Source organism: Carcharhinus amblyrhynchos, chromosome 6, assembly GCF_965287045.1.
Source record: "Carcharhinus amblyrhynchos chromosome 6, sCarAmb.v2.hapA, whole genome shotgun sequence".
Lineage (NCBI taxonomy): Eukaryota > Metazoa > Chordata > Chondrichthyes > Carcharhiniformes > Carcharhinidae > Carcharhinus > Carcharhinus amblyrhynchos.
The window spans coordinates 92,120,677-92,145,697 of NC_137329.1; the positions used below are offsets into that span (position 1 = coordinate 92,120,677).

Consider the following 25,021-nt stretch of genomic DNA (forward strand, 5'->3'; position numbering starts at 1 on the left):
ACACTAATTAAATACCAAATGTTAGTAAACTGCTTTATTGCTGTTTTGCTGGTGTTTAGTGTCCTATTAGTCCGTGAGAGTTTTTTAAAATACATTCCTTCATGTGCTGTGGACGTTTGCTGCCCATCCTTGGTTGCTCTTCAGAATGAGATGCTGAGTTAAAATGGGTCACACTGAAGATAGTTTACAAAGCAGTGTCATAGTCCCTTGTTTCACTTTGCATGTACATAATCCAGCAAGTTTAAATTTATCTGTTGGTGGAGACTTCATTTAGTATTACATTCAATAATTGCATTGAATGCTGAAATCACTTGATAATTTGTATTAGTTTACAGTCTTGGTGATAATAGAAGGTAAACAATGGGAAAACTAGAATTTCTATCCATGTGAAGTCTAGTAATTCTATTTGAAGTAGGGTAAAAGAATTAGCTTTCACTACATACCATAAAATGTGCGACAATTACATGATTCTCTTTGGCTTTGAACCTTCTGCTAATATTTGTGCAGAAAGTGATGATGAATACAAGGCTAGAAATTAGAACACTGCACATATCCCTGATCTCCAAAGGGATCAGCCCACAGCGACTAAGCACCCCTTCAACGCCATTATTCCCCATGCCCCCTCTTGCACAGCTATATGGGATTTGTGAGCCCCCATTGACCCACACCACCTGTTGTCCGACTCTCTTCTACACATGCACCCTGTACACACACACCCCCAGATTCCACTCGCTTGCGTGTTATTTCCCTGGCCTGTTGTTATCATTCGGCCTGAATCAGGAAGGTCAGATGTGACAAGCACTTAATGACTTTAAGTGTAAGTAAGTTAGCATGGAATGACATTCCATCGCTGATTGCCACTCCGAGGAAGTTATAGCCCAATGAATCAGGAGCCACAGTCATACAATCCCAATCCAGTCAAGTCAGCATTCTCTTCAGTAACATTTAGGCATTGGTGTCATTTAGAAAATAGTGCTCACAGGAATGTATTAAGAGCTTTCTCTTGCTGCATTTTTACACAGACATTGTTCCATATGTTGTGTAATTAAATTCAGTAAAATGTGTAGTTCATGAGTTAGCACCAAGTGAAATAACCATCTATTGGATTGTTTACAAACTCCACTTATTCATTAATTTTCCTCAGGGAAGGAAAGCTCCCATCCTGAACAAGCCTAGAGCTTATTACTGCAATCTCATAATGCGCCGTTGACTGTGAAGTGGCCTAACAAGCCCTTCAGTTAACGAAAATCAAGACAGAACACCATTGTAAAGAAAAGTATCAGATTGACCCACTTAATATGACCTAAATGTTGGGTACAGATTAGATGCAGACAATCCCATCCCAGTTAACTGTACAGAGTCTCCCTCAATAGTACCTGAAATGCTGATGTTGAGGTTGAATAAACTGTTCGCTAAACAAGTCAAATATCATTATAACCCAGAACCCTCTATAATCCTCCCTGGGTTTATCCCCTCTGAAGCAGAAAATGCTCACCTCCTGGGGAGAAAAACAGTTATATGGACCAGGATTTTCCTGTCATACCACCAGCAGGTATCATTGCAGACAGGATAGGAAAATTTGGAGAACGATTGACTTCTAACAGCTCTCCGAATTTTCCTGTCCTGCCTGGAAAATGCCCATCAAAGACATAGCTGGAAAATCCTGGTTCTACGGTCAATCTGGCAGGCTTAACTCTGAGATTCCAACTTGATTCGAGACTGCATGAAGTCTCATGGTTTCAGGTTAAGCAAGATCCAAGAAATCCCCTCTTATTGTACCTAACACCCTCACTCTCAAAACTGATGAATCGTAACTCCTTCATGTTGGAGGAAGCAAAGGCTTTGACGGTTTTGGGGCTCTGGCCTTTCAGTGTCTAACAACAAATGAGAGCAACTTTGAAACTGAATGCATGCCTGTGAGTTTGGTAAAGAAGTTGTTTCTTTACTTCTTTAAAAACTTTTTCACCCTGTAGAAATGATAGAATACTAAGAAAAATTCAGGTTAATCAAGCAGAGTCAACATTGCTTTGAGTGGGAAATCATGTTTAACCAATTTATCAGAGTTCTTTGAGGAAGTAAAGTGCAGTAGATAAAGGGAATGTACTGTCCTTTGATTTCCGGAAGGAATTTGATAAGTTGCCACATTGAAAGTGTAAGTAATTGTGAAAAATAAAAGTTCAAGCCATACGGAGTGATATATTGGGTATTGTTGAAACTGGGCTAGCTAACAGGAAACAGAGGGTTGACATAAGTAAATAGGCCTTTTTCTGGTTGGTAGCACATAATGTGCCACAGGGATCAGTGCCCGGGCCTCAACTTTTTACAATTTATGTAAATGACTTGGATGAAGGATTGAAGATATGGTTGCTAAATTTGCTGATGGAACAACGGTAACTAGAGTAGTAAGACGTGAAGAGGACATAAGACTACACAGAGATGTATATAGGTTAGGTGATTGGACAAAAAGCTGGCAAATGGAATATACCGTGAGAAAGTGTAAAATTGTTCATTTTGGCAGGAAAAATAAAAAAGCATATTATCTAAATGGTGAAAGTTTGTAGAGCTCAGATGCAGAAGGATCTGGGTGCCTTGAATGTCTTGCAAGAATCGCAAAAGGCTAGTATGTAGGTACATTAAGTGATTGTGAAAGCAAATAAAATGTTATCATTTATTGGGAGGGCAATTGAATGCAGAAGTAGGAATGTTATGCTTCAGTTACCTGGGACATTGTTGAATACTATGTACAGTATTGTTTTCATTTAAGATGTAATGTGTTGGAAGCAGTTCAGAGAAGGTTTGCTAAATGAATACTTGGAAAGGGCAGGTTGTCTTGTGAGGAAAGAATGGACAAACTAGGTTCGTGTCTGCAGAAAAGGAAGAGGCGGCTTGATTGAAACATATAAAATCCTGAGGGATCTTGACAGACTGGGAATGGAGAGGATGTTTCCTTTTGTGGAAAAACTAGTACTGTTTTAAAAAAAAAATTATCCTGAACGGACCGAAAATGAGGATAAATCTTTTCTGAGGGCGAAGTCTTTGGAACTCAGTTTCTCGAAAGACAGAGTCCCTGAATATGTTTTAAGGCAAAGGTCAATACGTTCTTAATCAACAAAGAAGTGAAAGATTATTGGGGATAAGCAAGAATGTGGAGTTGAGGCTGAAAACAGATCAGCCATGATCTTATTGAATGGCAGAGCAGGCTCGTAGGGCCGAGTAACTTATTCCCGTTCCTAATTCATAAGCTTGTAACGTTTTCTCAGCACTCCTTACCTGGCTTGCCTCTTAGAGCAAAAGAAATAATGTCCTTTTTTGCCCTTTTGTCCTTCTCAATCTATTTGTTGCAACCATACTTACCCAAAATGATATTGAAAAGAATAGCTACAAAACAGACGTGAAAAATTGAGACTCTGTTAGGAATTGAAGATTGCCATCCACTTACTTTCATCTCAGATGTTAAATGCTGAAAGCAAAAGGGTTGGTTTACTATAATGGAAATGAACTGTTGCATGTAAGAATACTTTGCAATTCTTTCTTGTGTGTTTCATGAATTATGCTGTTTGGAAGATGGCACATCCCCTGAAGTGGATTTCACTAAAGGTTTTTTCATTGTTTAGACAAAGGAAAAGTATGAGAAAAATCTAGATGAACTGAATAAGTCCACGCCACAATATATCGAAAACATGGAGCAAGTCTTTGAACAGTGTCAGCTTTTTGAAAATAAGCGACTAGAATTCTTTCGAGAGGTCCTATTGGAGGTGAAGCAACATCTTGACCTTTCTGCTACCAGGTAAAGAATAATGTAATGTGTGCTGTGAAGCAAGTTGAACTGAACACTGAATATTTGCACTACTTAAAATAGGTTCGGACACAATTGTATTCAACATTTTAAATGACATAAAATTTACAGAAGAAATGCTTGTTTTTATGTAGGGCTGTACACAACCCTAGGATGTCCCAAGACACTTTACAGCCAATGAAATACTTTTTGTGTGTAAATTTTTTTTTACAAGGAAATGTAAGGGCCAATTTATTTATGGCAAGATCCCAATAACACCAGGCTGATAAGTGACAAATTAAACATTTTTGTAATGCTGATTGAGAGAGACGTTTAAACAGGACCTCACCTGCCCTTTTGATCTTCAGGTGATGCCCTGGACATTGATCCCCATCTTGAGAATATAAATATTTTGTTTACTTCACTGTGCAGCGCTGTCTCAGAATTGAACTGGAGAGTCAGCCTAAAATAAGCACTAGAGAAAATATGCATGCATTCACCTCTCTAACCTAATTGTCCCTGCACAGTCTAGCATGTAGCTACAGTAGTAACCCTGGGATTATAGTCTTTATTGTTGTACTACTTAAGCTGCTTCCTCGAGCCTGGAACAGTCTGTGCAACCTCCCGTCCATCTCTGAGCAGCCGGCTATTCTACCCCACCTCTGTGGGCTGCCTACAAACCACCACCGCACCCCCCAAACCCCAACCTCCATTGTATCTTGAAATTAATAGATAATTTAAAGTGTAACCATTTTGAAAATGTGAGCTTTCTAACACGTCCCTGTGACTTGGAGACTAGCAGTCAATTCAGCCATCCTTGCCTTCGTCTACAGGTGTGAGCATCTTAATTTTCTTCCCAGTAAATCAATTCAGCCCTTATAGCAACAAAGCCACTGTTGTCAAGCAGGATTTAGAACAGAAAGGAGCCCCTTTTACTACTCCATTTTACCCAAAGTTCAAGAGACAGTCCAAAAATGTTACAATATTATGAATGTTGTACAACAGTTAAGGGAATGCATTCTGAATGACAAACACACACAGCCAACTCCCACCTAGTTTTCAATAAATGATTGCATTTCATGCAGCTCACTTTATTTACAATGACTTCATGGCCTGAATGGCTATTGCTTGGAGGTGTGCCCTATTGAGGTGTCGGCAAGCATGAGGTGCAGTGAAGATGATAAAGGTTTAATGAGGCATGGCATGGGCAAACAATAAATATGGAACAGGAAATTCCTTGTGTTATGCAAAATTCAGTCATGGTAGTAGATAATGTTTTATAGCTATTTAAAAAAAATACCTGTTATTTTGTAGTTCCATTCACATTCTCAACGTGTCAAAACTGATATCTTTTGCAGTGTCTTTTACTGTTGTAAAGTAGATAAATGTGGCAGCCATTTTGCACATACCAAAATCCCACAGTAACGGAAGGGATGAATGAGTGGATAGTATTTTAGCAATGTTGATTGAAATCTAATGTTGGTTGAAGGGTAAATATTAGACAGCTAGTACATTCCTTTTGAAGTGTGCTTTTTTTCTTGTTTGAGTTGCAAGTAGTTTAAAGTGTTGAACCTATTGCTGTCTGTGCAGAATGGTGCTTTCCTGTTATCTTTTGAGTACCCTAATATGTATTGCATTTGGGCACTGTGTCTACCGCATGGGAAGGACTATTACTTACGGGGTGAAAAACTGCAGTAGGCAATGGTGCAGAGGGACCTCAGGGTCCTTGTGCATGAGTCACAAAAACCCAGCCTGCAGGTGCAGCAGGTGGTCAGGAAGGCAAATGGGATGCTGGCCTTCATAGCGAGGGGGATTGAATATAAAAGTAGGGAGATCTTGCTGCGGCTGTATAGGGCATTCGTGAGGCCGCAGCTGGAGTACTGTGTGCAGTTTTGGGCGCCGTACTTACGCAAGGATATTTTGGCCTTGGAGGGAGTGCAGAGGAGGTTTACTAGGCTGATACCGGAGTTGAGGGGGTTGAGCTATGAGGAGAGGCTGAATAAACTAGGCTTGTACTCGTTAGAGTTTAGAAGAATGAGGGGAGATCTCATTGAGACGTATAAGATGATGAATGGGATGGATAGGATAGAGGTGGAGAGGCTCTTCCCGCTCAGAAAGGATAGTAGGACTAGGGGACACAGCCTCAAGATAAAGGGGGTGCGGTTTAGAACGGAGTTGAGGAGGAACTTCTTCACTCAAAGGGTGGTGAATCTCTGGAATTCTCTGCCCGTTGAGGTGGTGGAGGCAGCCTCGCCAAATATTTTTAAGACGCGGGTTGATGGGTTTTTGATAAGCGAGGGGATTAAGGGTTATGGGGAGAGGGCGGGAATGTGGAACTGAGCCATGACAGATCAGCCATGATCTTATTGAATGGCGGGGCAGGCTCGAAGGGCTGGATGGCCTACTGCTGCTCCTATTTCTTATGTTCTTATGTAAGTGCAAAGCCATTATGTCAGCCAGCAAGCAGGTTCTGATGCTCTACCAATAAGTCATTTTTTCATGCCATTGCATTGGGGTTCCTTTCACTTCATTGTTGTCTACTGTTTCTCACTGCCTCCAACATTGCCAAAAGTGGCCAAATGTATAAAATTAATTTTGATTTACAATGATGGAAATGATATTTACTCCACTGTTAACTATTTATCTTTTCAAGTGTCCATATACATTTAAATTTGACCCATTAGTTAGTCTTTTGCATAAAGCTAAAGCTGCATGATGAACTATGAAGAATTATTCAAAAAAGCCACTTTGCACGAGGTACTCAAGGTTATAAAATGATGGAACAGAGACAATTTAAAACCAAGACTTTACAACTATTGTGTCCAGATCACATCCAAACAGAGGTATTGGGCAAGATTTGCCAGCCTCCCAGCCGCGTGTTTCCTGCTGGCGGGAGGTGGCATGTTGTTTGCTAGTGGTGAGATTCTCTGGTTCTGCTGCTATTAATGGCAATTCCCATTGATGTCACTCTACGCTGACAGGAAGCCCCCGGGCGGGAGTGCATTGGCATGATCAGCCGTGATTTGAATTGAGTTAATTTCATGTCTGAATTTACAGGCAGCTTAATTCCATTGAAAGATCTGTCTAGTTATAAAAATGTTTGTATTTGTAATTATTTTGTTTCATTTTATAATTTGGACTTGCAGAAGTTGTGAAGGTTTCTGCTTTTTGGTGAATTTTCTCGAGTCAGAACCTGCAGAAGCCTGTGGATGTTTTTAAAACTGGAAACCATTATATATTTTCCTGCAGCTTAAAAAAAACACTTGTTTGCTATTTCTTGCTGGAAACCATTGTATCTTTCTGTGGTTTTAACAAAGGAACAACCATTTGTTAATTCTTGAGTGTCTTGATCTATAAAAGTAGCTTTTTACAAATATATTTTGAATTATGTGCTCTACAAACAGCACAGTGAGGTGGTGGTGGGAGAATCACATTTGCACAAATATTGTAGCATATTACCATACTGAAGAGACAAAATCTTTGATTTCTAATGACTGATGAGAATTTAATAAATACCCATTCCTTTGTCAGATATTAGCTTTGGTTTTTTTCCCCACAGTTATAGCACTATATACCAAGAGCTGGAACATTCTATTAAGTCAGCAGACCCCAAGGAGGATCTTAAATGGTTCAGATGTGCACATGGTCCAGGAATGCCCATGAACTGGCCACAATTTGAGGTATGTTATCTGAATTGACTGCAATATCACAGTTAGAAATTTACCACTTCATCAAATTTGTTTACTTTCACCTAATAATACTTATAGTTGAATGCTAGAGTACATGTTTTGTCTATTTCTCTTCCATTTCTTGCTGTGAGTTAACTGGATGAAATAAAATTATTTCAGTCGTTCAGCATTCTCAACAGGGTATTCATTCTAATGGCAGTTATTTCCTGATAAGAAATAATTAGTTTTTAAATTAAATATTTGATTTTTCAATTTGTTATGCACGTTTCTAATTTCTTATGATAGTCACTTCATTACAACCGAATTGTACTTGTGCTTAACTGACCCCATTATTGTGTCATTATCAGAATTCAGTAACATTGTGTCATAATTTGAACATAATATTTTGTTAATAATGAATGAAGTATGCCCAAAAAACTTAATTACAAATAAAATTTAGACTGAATCAATAAATAATTCATTAGTGAGTAAGTAGAAGACTTACTGTCACAGCTTATTTCAGATCATTGACTTTTTGACATTACCTTTGGCGTTCCTTCAAGATGTATCTTGGCCCCTTCTATTTCTGCTCTAATTTGCTTCAGCAACACAATCTGAAAACATCATCAGATTCCACAAGCTCCATGTTATCAAACTTCTTGTCCAACTGAAATAGCTGCAGTACACTCCAGATAAAAATGAAAAAGACAAAAGCCACTGTCTTTGTTCACCAACTTTGTCCCCTTGCCATTTTGTCAAGCTGAACCAGACTATTTGGAACCTTGCAGTCTCATTTGACACTATAAGTGGATAAGGTCCACTTATAGGACCTTTGATAAGGTCCCTCACGCAAGAGTTCTTGAAAAGGTGAGAGGGCATAGGATCCAAGGGGCTGTTGCCTTGTGGATCCGGAACTGGCTTGCCTGCAGAAGGCAGTGAGTGGTTGTGGATGGGTCTTTTTCTGCATGGAGGCCAGTCACCAGTGGAGTGCCCCAGGGATCTGTTCTAGGACCCTTGCTGTTTGTCATTTTCATAAATGACCTGGATGAGGAAGTGGAGGGATGGGTTAGTAAGGTTGCCAATGACACAAAGGTTGGTGGTGTTGTGGATAGTCTGGAGTTGCAGCGAGACATAGATAGGATGCAAGACTGGGTGGAGAAGTGGCAGATGGACTTCAACCTGGATAAATGTGTAGTGGTCCATTTTGGCAGGTCCAATGGGATGAAGGAGTACAATATCACTCTGAGCAGTGATGAGGAGCAGAAGGACCTTGGGGTCCAGGTCCATAGGACTCTTAAATCGGCCTCGCAGGTGGAGGATGTGGTCAAGAAGGCGTGTGGTGTGCTAGCCTTCATTAGTCGAGGGATTGAGTTTAGGAATTGGGAGGTAATGCAACTTTATAAGACCCTTGTCAGACCCCACTTGGAGTACTGTGGGCAGTTCTGGTCACCTCATTACAAGAAAGATGTGGAAGCTATTGAGAGGGTGCAGAGGAGATTTACAAGGATGTTGCCTGGATTGGGAGGCATGCCTTATGAGGATAGGTTGAGGGAGCTAGGTCTCCTCCCTGGAGAGACGAAGGTTGAGAGACGACCTGATAGAGGTTTATAAGATGTTGAGAGGTATAGACAGCGTGGATTCTCAGAGGCTATTTCCCAGGGCTGAAATGGTTGCTGCGAGAGGACACAGGTTTAAGGTGCTGGGGAGAAGGTACAAAGGAGATGTCAGGGGTAAGTTTTTCACTCAGAGGGTGGTGAGTGAGTGGAATCGGCTGCCGTCGGTGGTGGTAGAGGCGAACTCACTGGTGTCTCAAGAGACTTCTGGATGAGTACGTGGGATTTAATGGGATTGAGAGTTATAGATAGGCCTGGTAGGTATGGATATGATCGGCGCAACTTGTGGGCTGAAGGGCCTGGTTGTGCTGTGGTGTTCTATGTATGTTTCAAATCCATATCCCCTCCATCATAAAGACTGCCTATTTACAACTCTAACATTACTTTCCTTTCAATCTACCAGCATTTTGGTGGCTGAAACCCTAATCCTGGATTCTGTAGGCTTAGGTTCAACTATACCAGTGCTATCCATGCTGTCACTCATTTTATACCCTTCATCTCATCCTACTTGCATCAGGTCATGTTAGAAGCTATTATTAAAGAACCTTTAACAGGATACTTGGATAAGTTCAAGGTAACCAGGCAGAGTCAACATAATTTTGAGAAAGGGAAATCATGTTTAACCAACTTATTGGAGTTTTTTTGAAGAAGTAGCGTGCTGTGAACAAAGGGCAAACCAGTGGATGTACTGACGTTTCCAGAAGGCATCTGTTAAGGGCTAATCAAAGCTTATTGCAGGAAATAAAAGCACCTGCTATAGGGGTTAACATATTGGCATGGATAAAAGATTGGCTAGCCAACAGGAAGCTGAGGGTAGACATAAATGGGTCTCTTTCCAGGTTAGCAAGATGTAATGTGTTGTGTGCCGCAGGGATCAGTGCTAGGACCTCAGATTTTACAATTTATATAAATAACTTTAACGAAGAAATGGATGGAATGATTACCTGCCACAAATTTGGCAATGATAAGGCCATAAAGAGGCTACAGAAATAAGTAGGTTAAATGAGTGGACAATGATATGGAAAATGTAGGTTAAGGTGGGAAAACATAAAATAGTCCATTTTGACAGGAAGAATAAGAGAGAAGCAAGTTATCTAAATGGTGAGAAATTGCAGAACTCATGCAGAGGGATCAGGGTGTCTTAATGCATGAATCACAAAGGCATGTATAACAAGTAATTAGGAAAGCTAATAGAATGTATTAGTTGTTGCGAGGGAACATGAATACAGAAGTAGGGAAGTAATGCTTCAGTCATGCAGAGTGCGAGTGAGATAACATTTGGAGTACTGTGTATAGTATTGGTCATCTTATTAAAGGAAAGACGTTAATGCGCTAGAAGCTGTTCAGAGAAGGTTTACCAGATTAATACCTGGAATGGGCACATTGTCTTAAGAAGAAAGATTAGACAAGCTAGGCTTGTATCCACTGGAGTTTAGAAACATATTTGCTCGCAACATACAGAATCCTGAGGGGTCTTGACAGGGTGGATGTGAAGAGGTTATTTCCTTTTGTAGGAGAATCTAGGAGTAGGGGTCACTGTTTAAAAATAAGGGATCACAATTTAAAATGGAGATGAGGTGAATTTTTTTCTGAGGGTTGAGAGTCTTTGCTTTCTGGAACTCTTTTCTCTGGAAAAGAGTTCCAGAATCTTTCAATATTTTTAAGGCAGATTCTTGGTAAGTAAGATAGGCTATCTGGGGTAGGTGGTTAAAATAGCTTTGAGTTACTGTCAGATTAGCCATGATCTTGTTAAATGGTGGAGCAGGTTCAAGAGTTGAATAGCCTATTCCTTGTTTGTTCTTATGTTCATCTCATTTCCCCCATCCATCCTTGGCTTAATTACTGGCTTCTGGTCCACCAATAACATGATTTTAAAGTTGTCACCCTCGTGTACAATCCCATGATAGCCTTGTTTCTTCCTATTTCCATCACCACCTTCAGGCTATGACTCTCCAAATACCCTGCCTTCCTCCAATTTTGGTCTCTTGTACATCCTCCACCCCCTTTATAGCGTTCCTGGTGGGCATGCCTTCAGCCACACAGGCCCTAAATTCTGGAATTCTCCCCTTAAAACGTTTCCATCTCTTCCTCCTTTAAAACCCTTCTTAACACCTACCTCTTCAACCAAGTCTTTGGTCAACTATTCTAAAATCCCCTCCTTTGAATTGGTGTTTGATTACACCCCTATGAATTGTCTTGGCATATTTTCCTACATGGAAGGTAATTTTACAAAGTTATTGTGGTTCATCTGAATCTTTGCGTTCATGTCTGGCATCATGCAACAGAAGTTGCTCCTTAGATTAACTTTTCATTAATTTGTGACTGCTATTAAATGCTGTTAAAGTTATATATTGTGTCGCTGCATGGCCACAGCCTTGTTAATTTGAATGCAAGTAGAGTTATTTTGACAGTTTTCTACATACAGGTCACTATTGTAGGATTTTTGTAAATTACCCAAGTGCTGTGATTGTGTCAACTTTCATACCGTGCAGGCCAGTGTTTTGGTCTTGTTATTTGAGCTAAGTTCTGCAGTCACCAGGTTTTACTGGTTAGGTTTGTATCTCTGGCATGTTTTGTTTACTATCAATGATAGAGGATAATGTAGGTCATGGGAAAAATAGTGAAGATAGACATGTTTACTGAGTTTTTGAGCATTTTTTCTGATATGCATCTGTTTCAAATCAATGGACATTTATTTGAAACAATTATGTTCAATTCAATATCTGAGTAGAATTATGCCAAAATAATTGACGCTACCTTTCTAAAAAAAATTTCCAAACGTTTCTGTGGAGAGAGCCAAAATAAAATGTATGCAATTTCTTTGAAAATGATCCAAGCAATATGACTTTGACCAGTTGATGTTATAAACTAACAAATTCTATACATTCAACATAGTATTCCAATATGCTAAGCAAATGGTACCCGGAGGGATTATCAACTATCATAAATTGCAGTTGTTAAATCCAAAGTGACCTTTTTTTGAATGATGTCCCTATTGTTTGAGGGGTTAGGGAATGATTTGTCATATATCACTGCACTTCAAATAATGCATGTGAGGAATAGAATGACATATTCCAATTTAAATTTTAGTATTGTGAATCTTTAATGGACAGGTTAGGAATGCTGGCCAATTATGCCGAAATGACATTTCTGCTTTTATGATTTCTATCTGTGTATCAGCCCCAGATTTTGCATATCATTTGCATTAATTTATTTTCATCATAGTGACCAGTTATATTCAAATTGTTTTCATCTAGCAACCAGGCTAATGAATTGGATGATCAGCCATGATCCTAATGAATGGCAGGCTTGAAGCGCCAAATGGCCGCGCCGCCTCCCTTTCCTATTTTCTATATTTCTTTATTTGTGCAGTTAAAACAGGACAAGGCAATAAGTGGTAACTGCAAAGAGAGGGGGAGTTGATGGTATCAAACAGTGAGTAAGCCTTTGTGGAGGGAAAAAAGCAGAATGTGTCAGTGTTACAGAGCTATTAGGATTGACACACTATCAGCAAACTGTGTGCAAACACATTTTAAAATGCTGCATTAATTTGCCCCCATTTTCTCTCCTGCTGTCTTCATGTGTTCTGTGGTTACAAGGGCGCTTCTTGCCCTATGAAGCCTTAGTTCGTTCATTCTTCTGCAAGCATATCCCTCAAGTGTTAGCGGTTTTTATTTTCATTTCAAAGGGAGTGTTTCAAGCAGACCTGATTGCTCATTTCCCAGTGTTGCCTCCCCAGCTAGAATTTCAACTGTTCAGGATTTTCCCAGACTCGCTAGGAATAAAACATTGATCTGAAAACTGCTATGTGCTATTTGATATTAAAGTGAGACAATGTTTGTTCCATTTTTATTTGTTTATCCGTTATTAAGAAAATGGTGGTATGGGGGGAAATAGTTATTTGGCTGTCAATCAAACCAAGAACTGAGACTGGCTGGCGTACCTGGACCGGGTAGTTAAGTAGTTGGAGTTTGCGAAAAGAAGAGAGACACTGCGTTCAGGTGACTGGGGCTCGTGTGCAGATTAACAGCAAGTGGGAAAGGTATAAGAAGCCAGTTTTTTTGTAATATTGGGAAAATAGCAGTTGCAAATCATAGTGGGAGCAATATTGAGAGAATATTTTTATTAAGAAACACTTGTCACAGAAGGGTCTCTGGATTTTTTGTAACATGGGAGGGGGATTTTCAGAAGAAAAAGGTTGAGACCCCTGCTGTAAATCCTACGAAATTTTGAATCTGTCCTCAGTCACTACAATACAGCAGACACGCTAAGTTTGAATACAACTGCAGCTGGAAGTAAATGTAAGAGCTCCATGTGTGTTTTGACATTTTCTGTGCATTTTTCAGATATGATTTATACATTTTTCTAATTCCTTTTGCAAACGCATGCTGCCTTGATAAGTCTAAGACTGCAATTGATGTTATGGTGTGCATGCTTCAAAATTATTCAAAGGCATGCTTGCATATAATTGCATGTTTCTCAAGTCTGAATTGCTAGTCTGTATAAAATGCTGTGCAATAGTTTATGTGGAAGATCACCAGGCTTTTAGTGGTAAAACTGTTCTGTTTAGAATCTTGGAAACTTACAACTCAGAAGGAGGTCATTCAGACTGGGCGAGTACCGGCACTGGCTCTGTAAAGGAACATTCGTACTTAGTCCCACGTCTCTGCTTTTGTGTATAACCAGAGTGGAAATGAAAGTTTTTTTATTACGGCTTTGGTCAACTTTTAATGATTTATGTATATCTGTTTCGAGATCCATGTTCCTCTACCCCACCTAGACTCGCCCTTTTTATACAGTAAATTATCTCCCTATTATTGCAAAATATACTACCTCACATTTATCTGCGTTGAACTTCATTTGCAAATTATTTGCCCATTCTGCAAGTTTATTGATGTTTTCCTCTAATATGTTTTAGTCCTCCTCAGTACTGACTATTCCCTCCAACTTATGTCATCTGCAAATTTAGAAATTATGTTTCTGATTCCAAAGTTCAAATTGTTAATATAAATTGTGAAAAGTAATGATACCAACACTTAGCCTCGTAAAATACCACTTCCCACCTTCTGCCACTCTGAATAACTACCCTTTACTCCCACTTTCTGCCTTCTGCTTGACATCAACAAGCAGTCTATTCTACCTTGACTCTGCATTCTATGACCCAATTTGTCTGTCTGTTATGGGCACCCTACCAATGCCCTGTTGACAATCCAGATACAATACACCTACAAAAAAAACTGCATTTCTATCACACCTTGCTAAAATGTGTTACAGTCAATTAAGTACTTTTGAAGTGTAGTCACTGTTGCAAGACCCAGGATAACAATTTTAATTAATCTTTAAAACCTTTGTGCTGTTTGAAGAGTTCAGGTTCTTTCAAAAATGTCATGTACTTTAATTTTATTTAAAAGCCAATTATCAAATTTAATGAATTGAACTTTATTCTAACATCTTGGCATACTATATACTGACATTTTCAAGAGTTATTTAACAATAGACTAGGTAATACATTTTTTAACCTTTTTTTTCCTTTTTCTGGCTAACATTTAACAGGATGAAGTAAGTCTTTAACCTGTCAGGTTTGCAAATTTCATATTATAAACGAGAGAATGTTCTATCATGGTTCAAATAACGCCGGTGTTTAATCAGTTTACTTATGTTCACTGATCTGCTGAATACAGACCACACAAGTTGTTGAAAGATCTTCTTTAGAGAATGATTGAGTGTTCAGAATGCATCCCCTGAATGAGGCTATTCTCTCGAGCTGTAGTTTCTTCACTGGGAAGCAGAAAAATAATGTGAAAGGCAAAAACAGCCCACTTGAAGGAACAATGTGCATGCATTCATACAGCACTTAGTGTTTCCTCATTCCATCCTAACGTGGTTTACAATCGTGGCCTAATTTGAAGTATCATTCAACTAGTTACGCAGACAACTTGTTGACCAGCAAAGTTCCCACAGACAGTTTGTGAATAAATGGCCAATAGGATGAAGCTGAAGTGCTCTCCAAATTACCAGGCAAAACCCTTACTCTTCAAAATTTTTTGTAGGATCTTTTAATGCCCCAGAAGTGGTAGGTGGTGGGGCTTTTCTTAATTTAAATCTCATCCAAAAGATGGAAGCTCCAGCAGTTCTGCATTGAGACTGTACACAAGGAAGTGTGTAGCTTGAACAGTGCAACCTTGTGAGCCAGAGGTGAGAATGCTACGAGTTGACACACCATTGCCCTGTTTCTTTCTTAGCTGCTCTTTGTATGCTGTTTTGAAAGACCCTTCTTCTAATTTGGCTTTTAGCAGTCCTAAAAGGGAGCATAGGGAAAGGAGTATGTCTATTTTTTAAAAAGCACATTGTAGGAAAACCTGTCAGCAATTGGTGATTGAGGTCAAGTGAAGACTGTTTAAGCTGATAGTGACTTGTTCACTTTCAGCCTCAAATTTGACTGTGGTGCCTCCTAGTGTTTATGGTGGGACCATAGACAGAAGAATGTCCCAAGGTGCTTAGCACAGCAAGGCAAAAATAAAAGGGAAAAGCTGAGCAATGATTTGACATTGGGAGAGGTGACCAAAACCCTAACTGAAAAGGTGCATTTTAATTGAGTTTAAGATGTAGAAAGATGTTGAAAGGCTGAGGGAAGGAGTTCCAAACTTTAGGTCCAAGAAGGCTGAAGGCTGTCACCAGTGGAAATTCACCAGTTGAAGGGTGCAGTAAGGAATGTAAGGCTGGGGAAATTGGACAAGGCTGTGGATGATTTGAAAATCAGAATTTAGATTAATTCAATTGGTTAGTGGGTAGGAAGCCAAAATCTCACCCCAGACAAGAGTTTCAGCTGAGTGAGTCAGGTCACAATCAACTGAGTTAGAATCTCTGAAGGAATGCAGTTTGAGAAGCTGGCAATAATGATACTGAGAAAATTGAATCTAGTGATGATAACACTGGATAAAGATTTCAACAGCAGAACAGGTGAATGTGTATTTAAGTGGTCTTGTTGATGGACATGATATGGGGTTTGAAACTTGGGTGAAACAAGATGCACATGATCTAGCCTGATCAGGTGACCGGTGAAGGAAATAGTGACAAGGGAATTGTGTTTATGGCAGGAGCTGAAATTGGAATTTTATTTATTTATGACATGGCTCAGACAGGACATCGGACAGCACAGAGGCGATTGTGAGTCAAAGGAAATGGTAGATCTTAGTGTGAACAGGAAGCTGATCCTTTGCCAGCTGGGGACATTACTGAATATTGTGAATGAGGAAGAAGAGAGTGAAAACTCAATCCATACTAATGAAAGGACAGGCAGGGAAGTCCTTGCTGGAAATAAGCTGGCTGTATTCAGACAGATAATACTGGAACATGTGAAGGCTGTACAGAAGAAGTGTATAGAGGAATAGCATAATTGGCTATATTGAAATTTGCAAGGAAAGTAGAAGAGGATAGGTGGGTTAACACACCAATGTCTCGGCCACGGAGGATGTCATTCGTGACTTTAGTCTCAGTGCTGTGAGCAGAGTGGAAATTGTTCTGAACAGAGAGAAATAAACTGAGGTGGGTGACAACAATATTTTTGAAGACCTCCAAGAAAAAATTTCGAGGTAGGCCGATGGTCAATAATGAGTGTATCGGAAGTTTTGTCTTCGGCTGTATGTGAGCAATGTGGGAACCCAAAAACTGTCTCAATTTTGATGGCAATATGAGCCCAGAAAGAAAAAAACAGTAAAAGGTGGAAACAAGAAGACTGGTCTAATTATTTTTTCCCTTCTGGGAGGATGTGTGTTTTATTATGAGTTAAACTTTTAACTCAAAAACTCCAAAAGCTAGGGTGCAGTTGTTAAAAATGCAGCAATATATTTTCAAAAATAGTGCTTAGCAGTTGTTTACTATTTTAGATTCTGATTGCTATGAAAAATTTGACTACATATTAATATGGTGTGTCAAATTATGAAAGGATGTGATAAGGCAGATAGATGCAGACATTTCCAGTAGCTCAAGGGTCGAGAATGATTGCCCATTGATATAAGATTAAATGCAAGGGATTTGGATAGATGACAGGAGGAACTTCTTTACATTGAAAGTTGTGAGGATGTGGAATTCACTTCCAGGAGGTTAGTAGTTGAAGAAAACCTTTAAGATTAGATTGGAGGGGTGAAGGGAAGAAATGGGTTAGAAATAGCATTCTGTAGCCACATTGAACATAAACTTTCAATTCTCTTGCTTGTAATACAGAGTAATGGAAACTGAACCCCATCATTTAAAAACAGTACACGAAGTCTTTGCTATACCTATAAAATGGCCATAGTTCTTATCATTTTGAAAATGTTTAATTTAACAAAACAACATTGTGGCCAGAAAATTCTTTATTTTTTATGCACTCATATCTATAATTAAACAGGAATGGTGTGCCGACCTCAATCGCACACTAAGTAGAAGGGAAAAGCCTAAAAAGACTGGGGATGGAGTGACATTGACTAGTATCAGTCAGACAGGAGATCAAGCGTCCCAACCACCTACATACAACAGGTAAGAGCATCAAAGTTTCTGCAGTCTCCAATTTCACAGGAGAGGAATAACAAAGAATTTGTACCTGGTAATGCAAACTATGCAGCTTTGTACTAACTAAATACATATGAATTTTTGCTTATTGTAAATAATTCCCTTGTATCAAATTATATAGTGCTTATGATTTGAGAATTTTATACAGAAGACTGGATACTTTTTAAGGCAATTATTGCAGTTCTTCTCAACAGATTTAGGCAGAACTAGATGACTTTGTGAAGTAATGAACCAAAAAGATTAATGCTTCAGTCATGAATTGTCTATTTTATTGGTAACTTTGAAATTCACCTCTGTATAATTTGCACTAAATACTTCAATTACAACAGATGACACGGTAGCACAGTGGGTAGCACTGCTGCTTCACAGCTCCAGGGATCTGGGTTCGATTCCCAGCTTGGGTCACTGTCTGTGTGGAGTTTGCACATTCTCCTCGTGTCTGCGCAGGTTTCCTCCGGGTGCTCCGGTTCCCTCCCACAGTCCAAAGATGTGCGGGTTAAGTCGATTGGCAATGCTGAAATTGCCCCTTAGTGTCCTGAGATGCATAGGTTAGAGGGATTAGCGGGTAAAATATGTAGGGATATGGGGGTCTGGCCTGGGTGGGATTGTGGTCAGTGTAGACTCGGGCCAAAGGGCCTCTCTCTGTACTGTAGGGTTCTATGATTCTATAATTACATTTTTTATAGCTCTGTTTAATTTTGCAGCAAATTATTATTGGTCAGTGATTAAAATCAGCGGCTTCTCAAATCTATCATTTCAGAAGTCCCCTTATACAGTTTGACTTTACGATCAAGACCAATTTGCAAATAATGCACATTTTTGTGACTTGTGCAACCTTGCCACTAGTGCCTGAATCATACTTAGAGGGTGGAGGTCCCTCACCACCAGTGAATTTCCATATACTGTGTGGTTTGAAAAGTCACATGCAGCACTCTCAAAAACTCCCTGTAAGTTTCCCATTATGAACAAGACCATGTAGTAAGGTCTTGGAAAATTTATGTTATGTCACTACCAAGTGATATTACAGTTTTACTTAGTGCAGAAGTTCTGGATTAAGTAATTGCAGAAGTTTGACTAAAATTTGTGATGCAGCTGCACATGAAAGTTTTGATCCCAGAATGCCAACTTTTACTACCAAAGTTGGAGTGGAATTTTACATCCCCATTGTGGTGGAGGCATAAAATCCACTAGTGTAAAATTCCACCCTTTTTAGAATTTTTAAAAGGTGGTTTGTGTGAATTTAAGTTTCAGGATCTAATTTTGTAGGAATAAATTTTTTCTGTTATTACAGAATGCCCTGTGTTGTTCAGGTGAATCTATTTGCCTTTAGTCAAGTCACAATAATGGTATTTAACAAATGTAATTTATGAAGCTGGTCAGTGACATAACTGACATATGTGTGTTAGCTAATGGAATACGTTATTGTTCGAATTTTATTGTGAAAAGAGCTTGCTCTTAATGATATTATTTCCCAAATGGCAGTCTTTTTACCCGGAGTACTACTAATTCGATACGTTCCAGTTGTAACCCATTTGAGGAAGAGGAGAATGGCAAACCTGTTGATGAGAAGGAGAACACAATAACCAAAAAGTTGGTGAAAGATTGTTTTTGATGAGCTTCACACTTTTATGCTGCTGCTTAACACTTCCTTATTCTAGGTTCCACAAAGTCAGCGTACTGACAAATGCATGGATTTGTGCACTATGATTGATGCTGCTCTAAATATATCCCTTCCTTCTGTCTTTGAGACAAATGTTTAACTGAGAGTTGTCATCTTTATACTTACCAGCTTTTTTTTTTCTAACTTTGTTGGACTACTTGCCATTTCAACAATGGTTATCTTATTCTTTCCTGTGGCTCTTCTCAGTTAGTGCAATCTATCACGTTATCGAATGTGAATACTTGGTGTGTGTTTGCATATTGAAATTTTTAAAACGTCTGGAATTTTCATTCTTTTTGCAAATTTCAGTCAGTTTGGTGGGAGGAGAGGAAAAGAATTAAAGCTGTTGTTATACTCATCACTAAAGCTGAAAAGTCAAGAATGAATAATGTCTTAAATAAAAGCAAGATATTGCAGATGCTGGAAACTGAAACAAAAACAATGTTGGAAAAGCTGCAGGTTTGAAAGCAGGTCTGGCAGCATCCGGAGGGACAGAAGATAAAGTTAACATTTTCAGCCCATATGACACCTCTTCAGAATAAAAGAGAGGGAAATGTATTGGATCATATACTGTATAAGAGGAGGTGGATCAGAGTGTAAGGTTAGGGATCAGTGGGAGCTGGTAGAGATTGCAACAAAGATATAGCAAAACTTAAGAACAAGTGACAGATTGTGGGGAAGGATTTTGTATTGGAAGAAAAAATGATTGGGATGTTAAAAAAAAATTAAGATTGAGGAGAAGCGTCACAGTTTTAAGTTGTTGAACTCAATTCCTGGGGGCTGAAACATGCTTCATCAGAAGGTTGAATCTCAGTTCAAGAAAAATGCAGACATATCAGAAGCCCCATTTTCAAAGGTGGAATCATGAGAACGATGGAGAAACTGGAAGAATGGGATGCAGTCTTTACAGGAAACAGCATGTGAGGAGCTGTAGTTGAGGTAGCTGTGGGAGTCAGTGGACTTGTAACGATTGTTGGTGGTAGCCCATCACTGGGAATGGAGACATGAAGACTAGTGGCCTACTGCTAGTCCTTGCAACCAGTTGTTCAAAAGTATATGAAAGTGACTAGAGTGATTTCCTTACTTTCTTGCTCTTCTTTATTTGCCCCTCACCTTCCCATCATGATCTGAGTTCCCATAATTATGGCAGAGATTAGATGGATGACTGTGTGGGGAATTGCTCAGTGATTACTCTGGACTTTTCCACTGCTGATGTTAGAGTGCCAATTACCCTGTGCTCTTATAATGCACTGTTCAGTTTGAGTTGTAATCCGTGTGTTTTGAGATGAAAATTAGGTCAGAAAATAGTCAGTTTCAGTTGGTTTGAGAAATGTACATCCTCCTGATGATTTAATTGCCAAGTATAGTAACTAATTTTTTTATATTTTGGATCTCAGTGTCAGCAGCCAAGAAAAGAACCAAAACTACACCACAGAATGGTCAGATGATGAAACAAACAATCCATTCACCAGCAATGAAACAAATGGTGATAATCCTTTTGATGAGGATCATTCAGGATCAGAAGTCAGAGTGCGAGCATTGTATGATTATGAAGGACAAGAACATGATGAGCTTAGTTTTAAAGCGGGTAAGTATCCATGTATTTTAAACTTGAATCTAGTTTTATTCCAGGATCCTAGTAGATGGAACTGCATGTCATAGGTAGGCATTATTAAGGTAGTTCATGTTTTCAGTTAGCTTATAGTGAAAAGAATGCTCAATTTCAAAAGATGGTTGCCTTTTTTTTAATTGCCAGGGATGTTTGGTTTAATTTAAAAGCACGCCACCTTAATCAGCAAATAACTCTCTCGGGTTCAGATCAAGGAGGGAACTTTCCCATCCCACCTGCCACAGGAATCGTAGCAGGCAGGGGGCGGACTATGCAAAGGTCCCTTGATTTCGGGTGGGATTTTCCAGTTTTGGGGCAAGCGCGGCTGGAAAATCCTGTCCCCCATATGCCTTTGCAAAAGCGGAAGGTTGTCAAGATATTGGATAAGATAAAAATTGAGATACTGAAAAGGCTGGCAGTACTTAAGTGGTAGGTCACCTGGCAAGAGGAATGCACCTAGGTTGATGAGGGAAGGAAGATGGATTTTGCAGTGGTGCTGTTGATGATCTTCCTTCGACGCAGGTGGAGTACCAGTGGACTGGAGAACTGCAAATGTTACATCCTTGCTCAAAAAGAAGAGAAGGATATTCCTGTCAATCATAAGCCAGTAAATCTCATGTTGATGGTTAATAAGCCTATAGCGACAATAATGCAAGAGAAAATTAACACCACTTGAACAAATACAAAGAACAAAAAGAATTACAACACAGGAACAGGCCCTACGACCCTCCAAGCCTGCACTGACCATGCTGCCTGACTGAACTAAAACCCCTTACCCTTCTGGGGATCATATCCCTCTATTCCAATCCTATTCTTGTATTGGTACAGTTGCCCCTTGAAACTCATTATCGTCTCTGCTTCCACTACCTCCCCCGGAGGCGAGTTCCAGGCACCTGCCGCCCACTGTGTAAAAAAAAATCTTGCCTCATATATCTCCTTTAAACCTTGCACCTTAAACCTATGCCCCCTTTTATTGACTTCCACCCTGGGAAAAAGCTTCTGACTATCCATTCTGTCCATGCCCCTCATACTCTTGTAGACTTCTATCAGGTTGCCCCTCAATCTTTGTTGTTCCAGTGAGAACAAACCAAGTTTCTCCAGCCTCTCCTCATAGCTAATGCCCTCCATTCCAGGCAATATTCTGGTAAATTTTTTCTGTAACCTCTCCAAAGCCTCCACATCCTTCTGATAGTGTGGCAACTAGAATATATTCCATGGGTGGCTTAACTAAGGTTCTGTAAAGCTGCAACACGACTTACCAATTTTTAAACTCGTTGGCCCAGCCGAGGAAGGCAAACATGCTGTATGCCTTCTTGACTACCTTCTCCACCTGTGTTGCCACTTTCCGTGAGCTGTGTACCTGTACACCCAGATATCTCTGTCTGTCATACTCGTAAGGATTCTGCCATTTATTGTATATTTCCTATCTGTATTGGACTTCCAAAATGCATTACCTCATATTTGTCTGGATTAAATTCCATCTGCCATCTCTCTGCCCAAGTCTCCAATCGATCTATATCCTGCTGTATCCTCTGATGGTCCTCATCACTATCCGCAAATAGCAACAGTCCCAACACTGATTCCTGAGGAACACCACTTGTCACAGCCCTCCATTCAGAAGCACACCCTTACACTGCTATCCTCTGTCTTCTACGACTGAACACAGTAAAAAGTCTGACAACACCAGGTTTTAGTCCAACCGATTTATTTGATAGTAAACGCACAAGCTTGTGCGTTTACTATCAAATAAATCGGTTGGACTAAAACCTGGTGTTGTCAGACTTTTTACTGTGTTTACCCCAGTCCAATGCCGGCACATCCACATCATTCTATGACTGAGCCAGTTCTGTATCCATCTTGCCAGCTCATCTCTGATCCCATGCGACTTCACCTTCTGCATCAATCTGCCATGGGGGACCTTATCAAAGGCCTTACTGAAGTCCATATAGACAACATCCACTGCCCTATCCTCATCAGTCATCTTTGTCATTTCCTTGAAAAACTTGATCAAGTTAATGAGACATGACTTCCCCTTCACAAAACTATGTTGCCTCTTACTAATATGCCCACTTATCTCCAAGTGGGAGTAAATCCTGTCTCGAAGAATTAATTTCCCTACCACTGACGTAAGGGTCACTGGCCTGTAATTACTTGGATTATTCTTGCTCACCCTTCTTAAACAAAGGAACAGCATTGGCTATTCTCTAATCCTCTGGGACTTCCCCTGCAGCCAGTGAGGATACAAAGATTTCCCTCCAGGCCCCAGCAATTTCCTCCCTTGCCTCTCAGTATTTTGGGGCATATCCCAAAATATTGGAATACCCCAGTATTTTGGGGTATATTCCTATATTCAAGAAGGGGAATAGAGATAGCCCAGGAAATTATCGACCGGTGAGTCTAATCTCAGTGGTTGGTAAGTTGATGGAGAAGATTCTGAGAGACAGGATGTATGAACATTTAGAGAAGTATAATATGATCAAAAGTAGTCACCACAGCTTTGTCAAAGGCAGATCGTGCCTTATGAGCCTGGTTGAGTTTTTTGAAAATGTGACTAAACACATTGACGAAGGAAGAGCGGTAGATGTGGTTTATATGGATTTCAGCAAGGCGTTCGATAAGGTCCCCCATGCAAGACTTATTGAGACAGTGAGGGGGCATGGGATCCAAGGGGACATTGCTTTGTGGATCCACAACTGGCTTGCCCACAGAAGGCAGAGAGTGGTTGTAAATGGGTCTTTTTCTGCATGGAGGTCAGTCACCAGTGGAGTGTCCCAGAGATCTGTTCTGGGACCCTTGCTGTTTGTGATTTTTATAAATGACCTGGATAAGGAAGTGGAGAATGGGTTGGTAAGTTTGCCGATGACACGAAGGTCAGAAGTGTTGTGGATAGTTTGGAGGGATGTCAGAAATTGCAGTGTGACACAGATAGGATGCAAGACTGGGTGGAGAAGTGGCAGATGGAATTCAACCCGGATAAACGTGTGGTTGTACATTTTGGCAGCTCAAATGGGATGAAAGAATATAATATTAAGGGTAAGACTCTTAGCAGTGTGGAAGATCAGAAGGACTTTGGGGTCCAGGTCCATAGGACTCTTAAATAGGCCTCGCAGGTAGAGGATGTGGTTAAGAAGGCATATGGTGTACTGGCCTTCATCAATTGAGGAATTGAGTTTAGAAGTTGGGAGATAATGCTGCAGCTTTAAAAGACCCTAGTCAGACCCCACTTGGAGTACTGTGCTCAGTTCTGGTCGCCTCATTACAGAAGGATGTGGAAGCCATTGAAAGGGTGCAGAGGAGATTTACAAGGATGTTGCCTGGATTGGGTGGCATGCCTTATGAGGATAGGTTGAGAGAACTCGGTCTTTTTCTTTGGAGAGATGACCTGATAGAGGTGTATAAGATGTTGAGAGGTATTGATTGGGTGAATTCTCAGAGGCTTTTTCCCAGGGCTGAAATGGCTGCCACAAGAGGGCACAGGTTTAGGGTGCTGGGGAGTAGGTGCAGAGGAGATGTCAGGGGTAAGTTTTTCACTCAAGGTGGTGGGTGCATGGAATCAGCTGCCGTCAGTGGTGGTGGAGGCAAATTCGATAGAGACTTCTGGATGAGTACATGGGACTTAACAGGATTGAGGGTTATAGGTAAGCCTAGTAGGTAGTGATATGATCGGTGCAACTTGTGGACCAAAGGGCCTGTTTGTGCTGTAGTTTTTCTATGTTCTTTCTGTGTTCTATCCCGTCAGGCCCTGGGGACTTGTCTACCTTAATGTTTCTTAAGAACCCCAATACCACCACCTTTTTGATCTCAACATGACTCAAACTACCTACACATGCTTTCCCAGTTTCATCATTCAAGTCTTTCTCTTTGGTGAGTACTGACACAAAAGTACTCGCTTAATACCTCACCCATTTCCTCTGGTTCCATGCATAGATTCCCTCCCCTGCCCTTGAGTGGGTCAACCCTTTCCCTTGCTATTCTCTTGTTTTTTATATGTATATAAAAAGCCTTGGGATTTTCCTTAATCCTGCTGGCTAATGATTTTTTTAGCCCTTCTTACTCCTTGCTTATGTTTCTTTCTACTTTCCTTGTATTCCACACTTGCTTCGTGTATTCCCAGCAATGACAAATGCTTCCTTTTTCTCTTTAATT

At 40.0% G+C, this 25,021-nt stretch overlaps 1 protein-coding gene across 10 annotated transcripts in view; it reads left to right on the top strand.

The window, feature by feature from the left end:
• The window catches only part of LOC145344105 (protein kinase C and casein kinase substrate in neurons protein 2-like), a 100,026-nt gene that overhangs the window by 60,774 nt on the left and 14,231 nt on the right, over positions 1-25,021 (top strand). For 3 of the 10 annotated variants that reach the window (XM_080190946.1, XM_080190943.1, XM_080190947.1), the window contains exons 6-11: positions 3,615-3,787; positions 7,335-7,455; positions 17,446-17,573; positions 19,089-19,196; positions 20,664-20,854; positions 21,398-21,482. In XM_080190946.1, coding sequence (XP_080047072.1) covers positions 3,615-3,787; positions 7,335-7,455; positions 17,446-17,573; positions 19,089-19,196; positions 20,664-20,854; positions 21,398-21,482 — 806 coding nt within the window. The remainder of the gene's footprint in view (positions 1-3,614; positions 3,788-7,334; positions 7,456-17,445; positions 17,574-19,088; positions 19,197-20,663; positions 20,855-21,397; positions 21,483-25,021) is intronic. The other 7 variants (XM_080190948.1, XM_080190944.1, XM_080190949.1 and 4 more) reach the window with 6 other exon arrangements.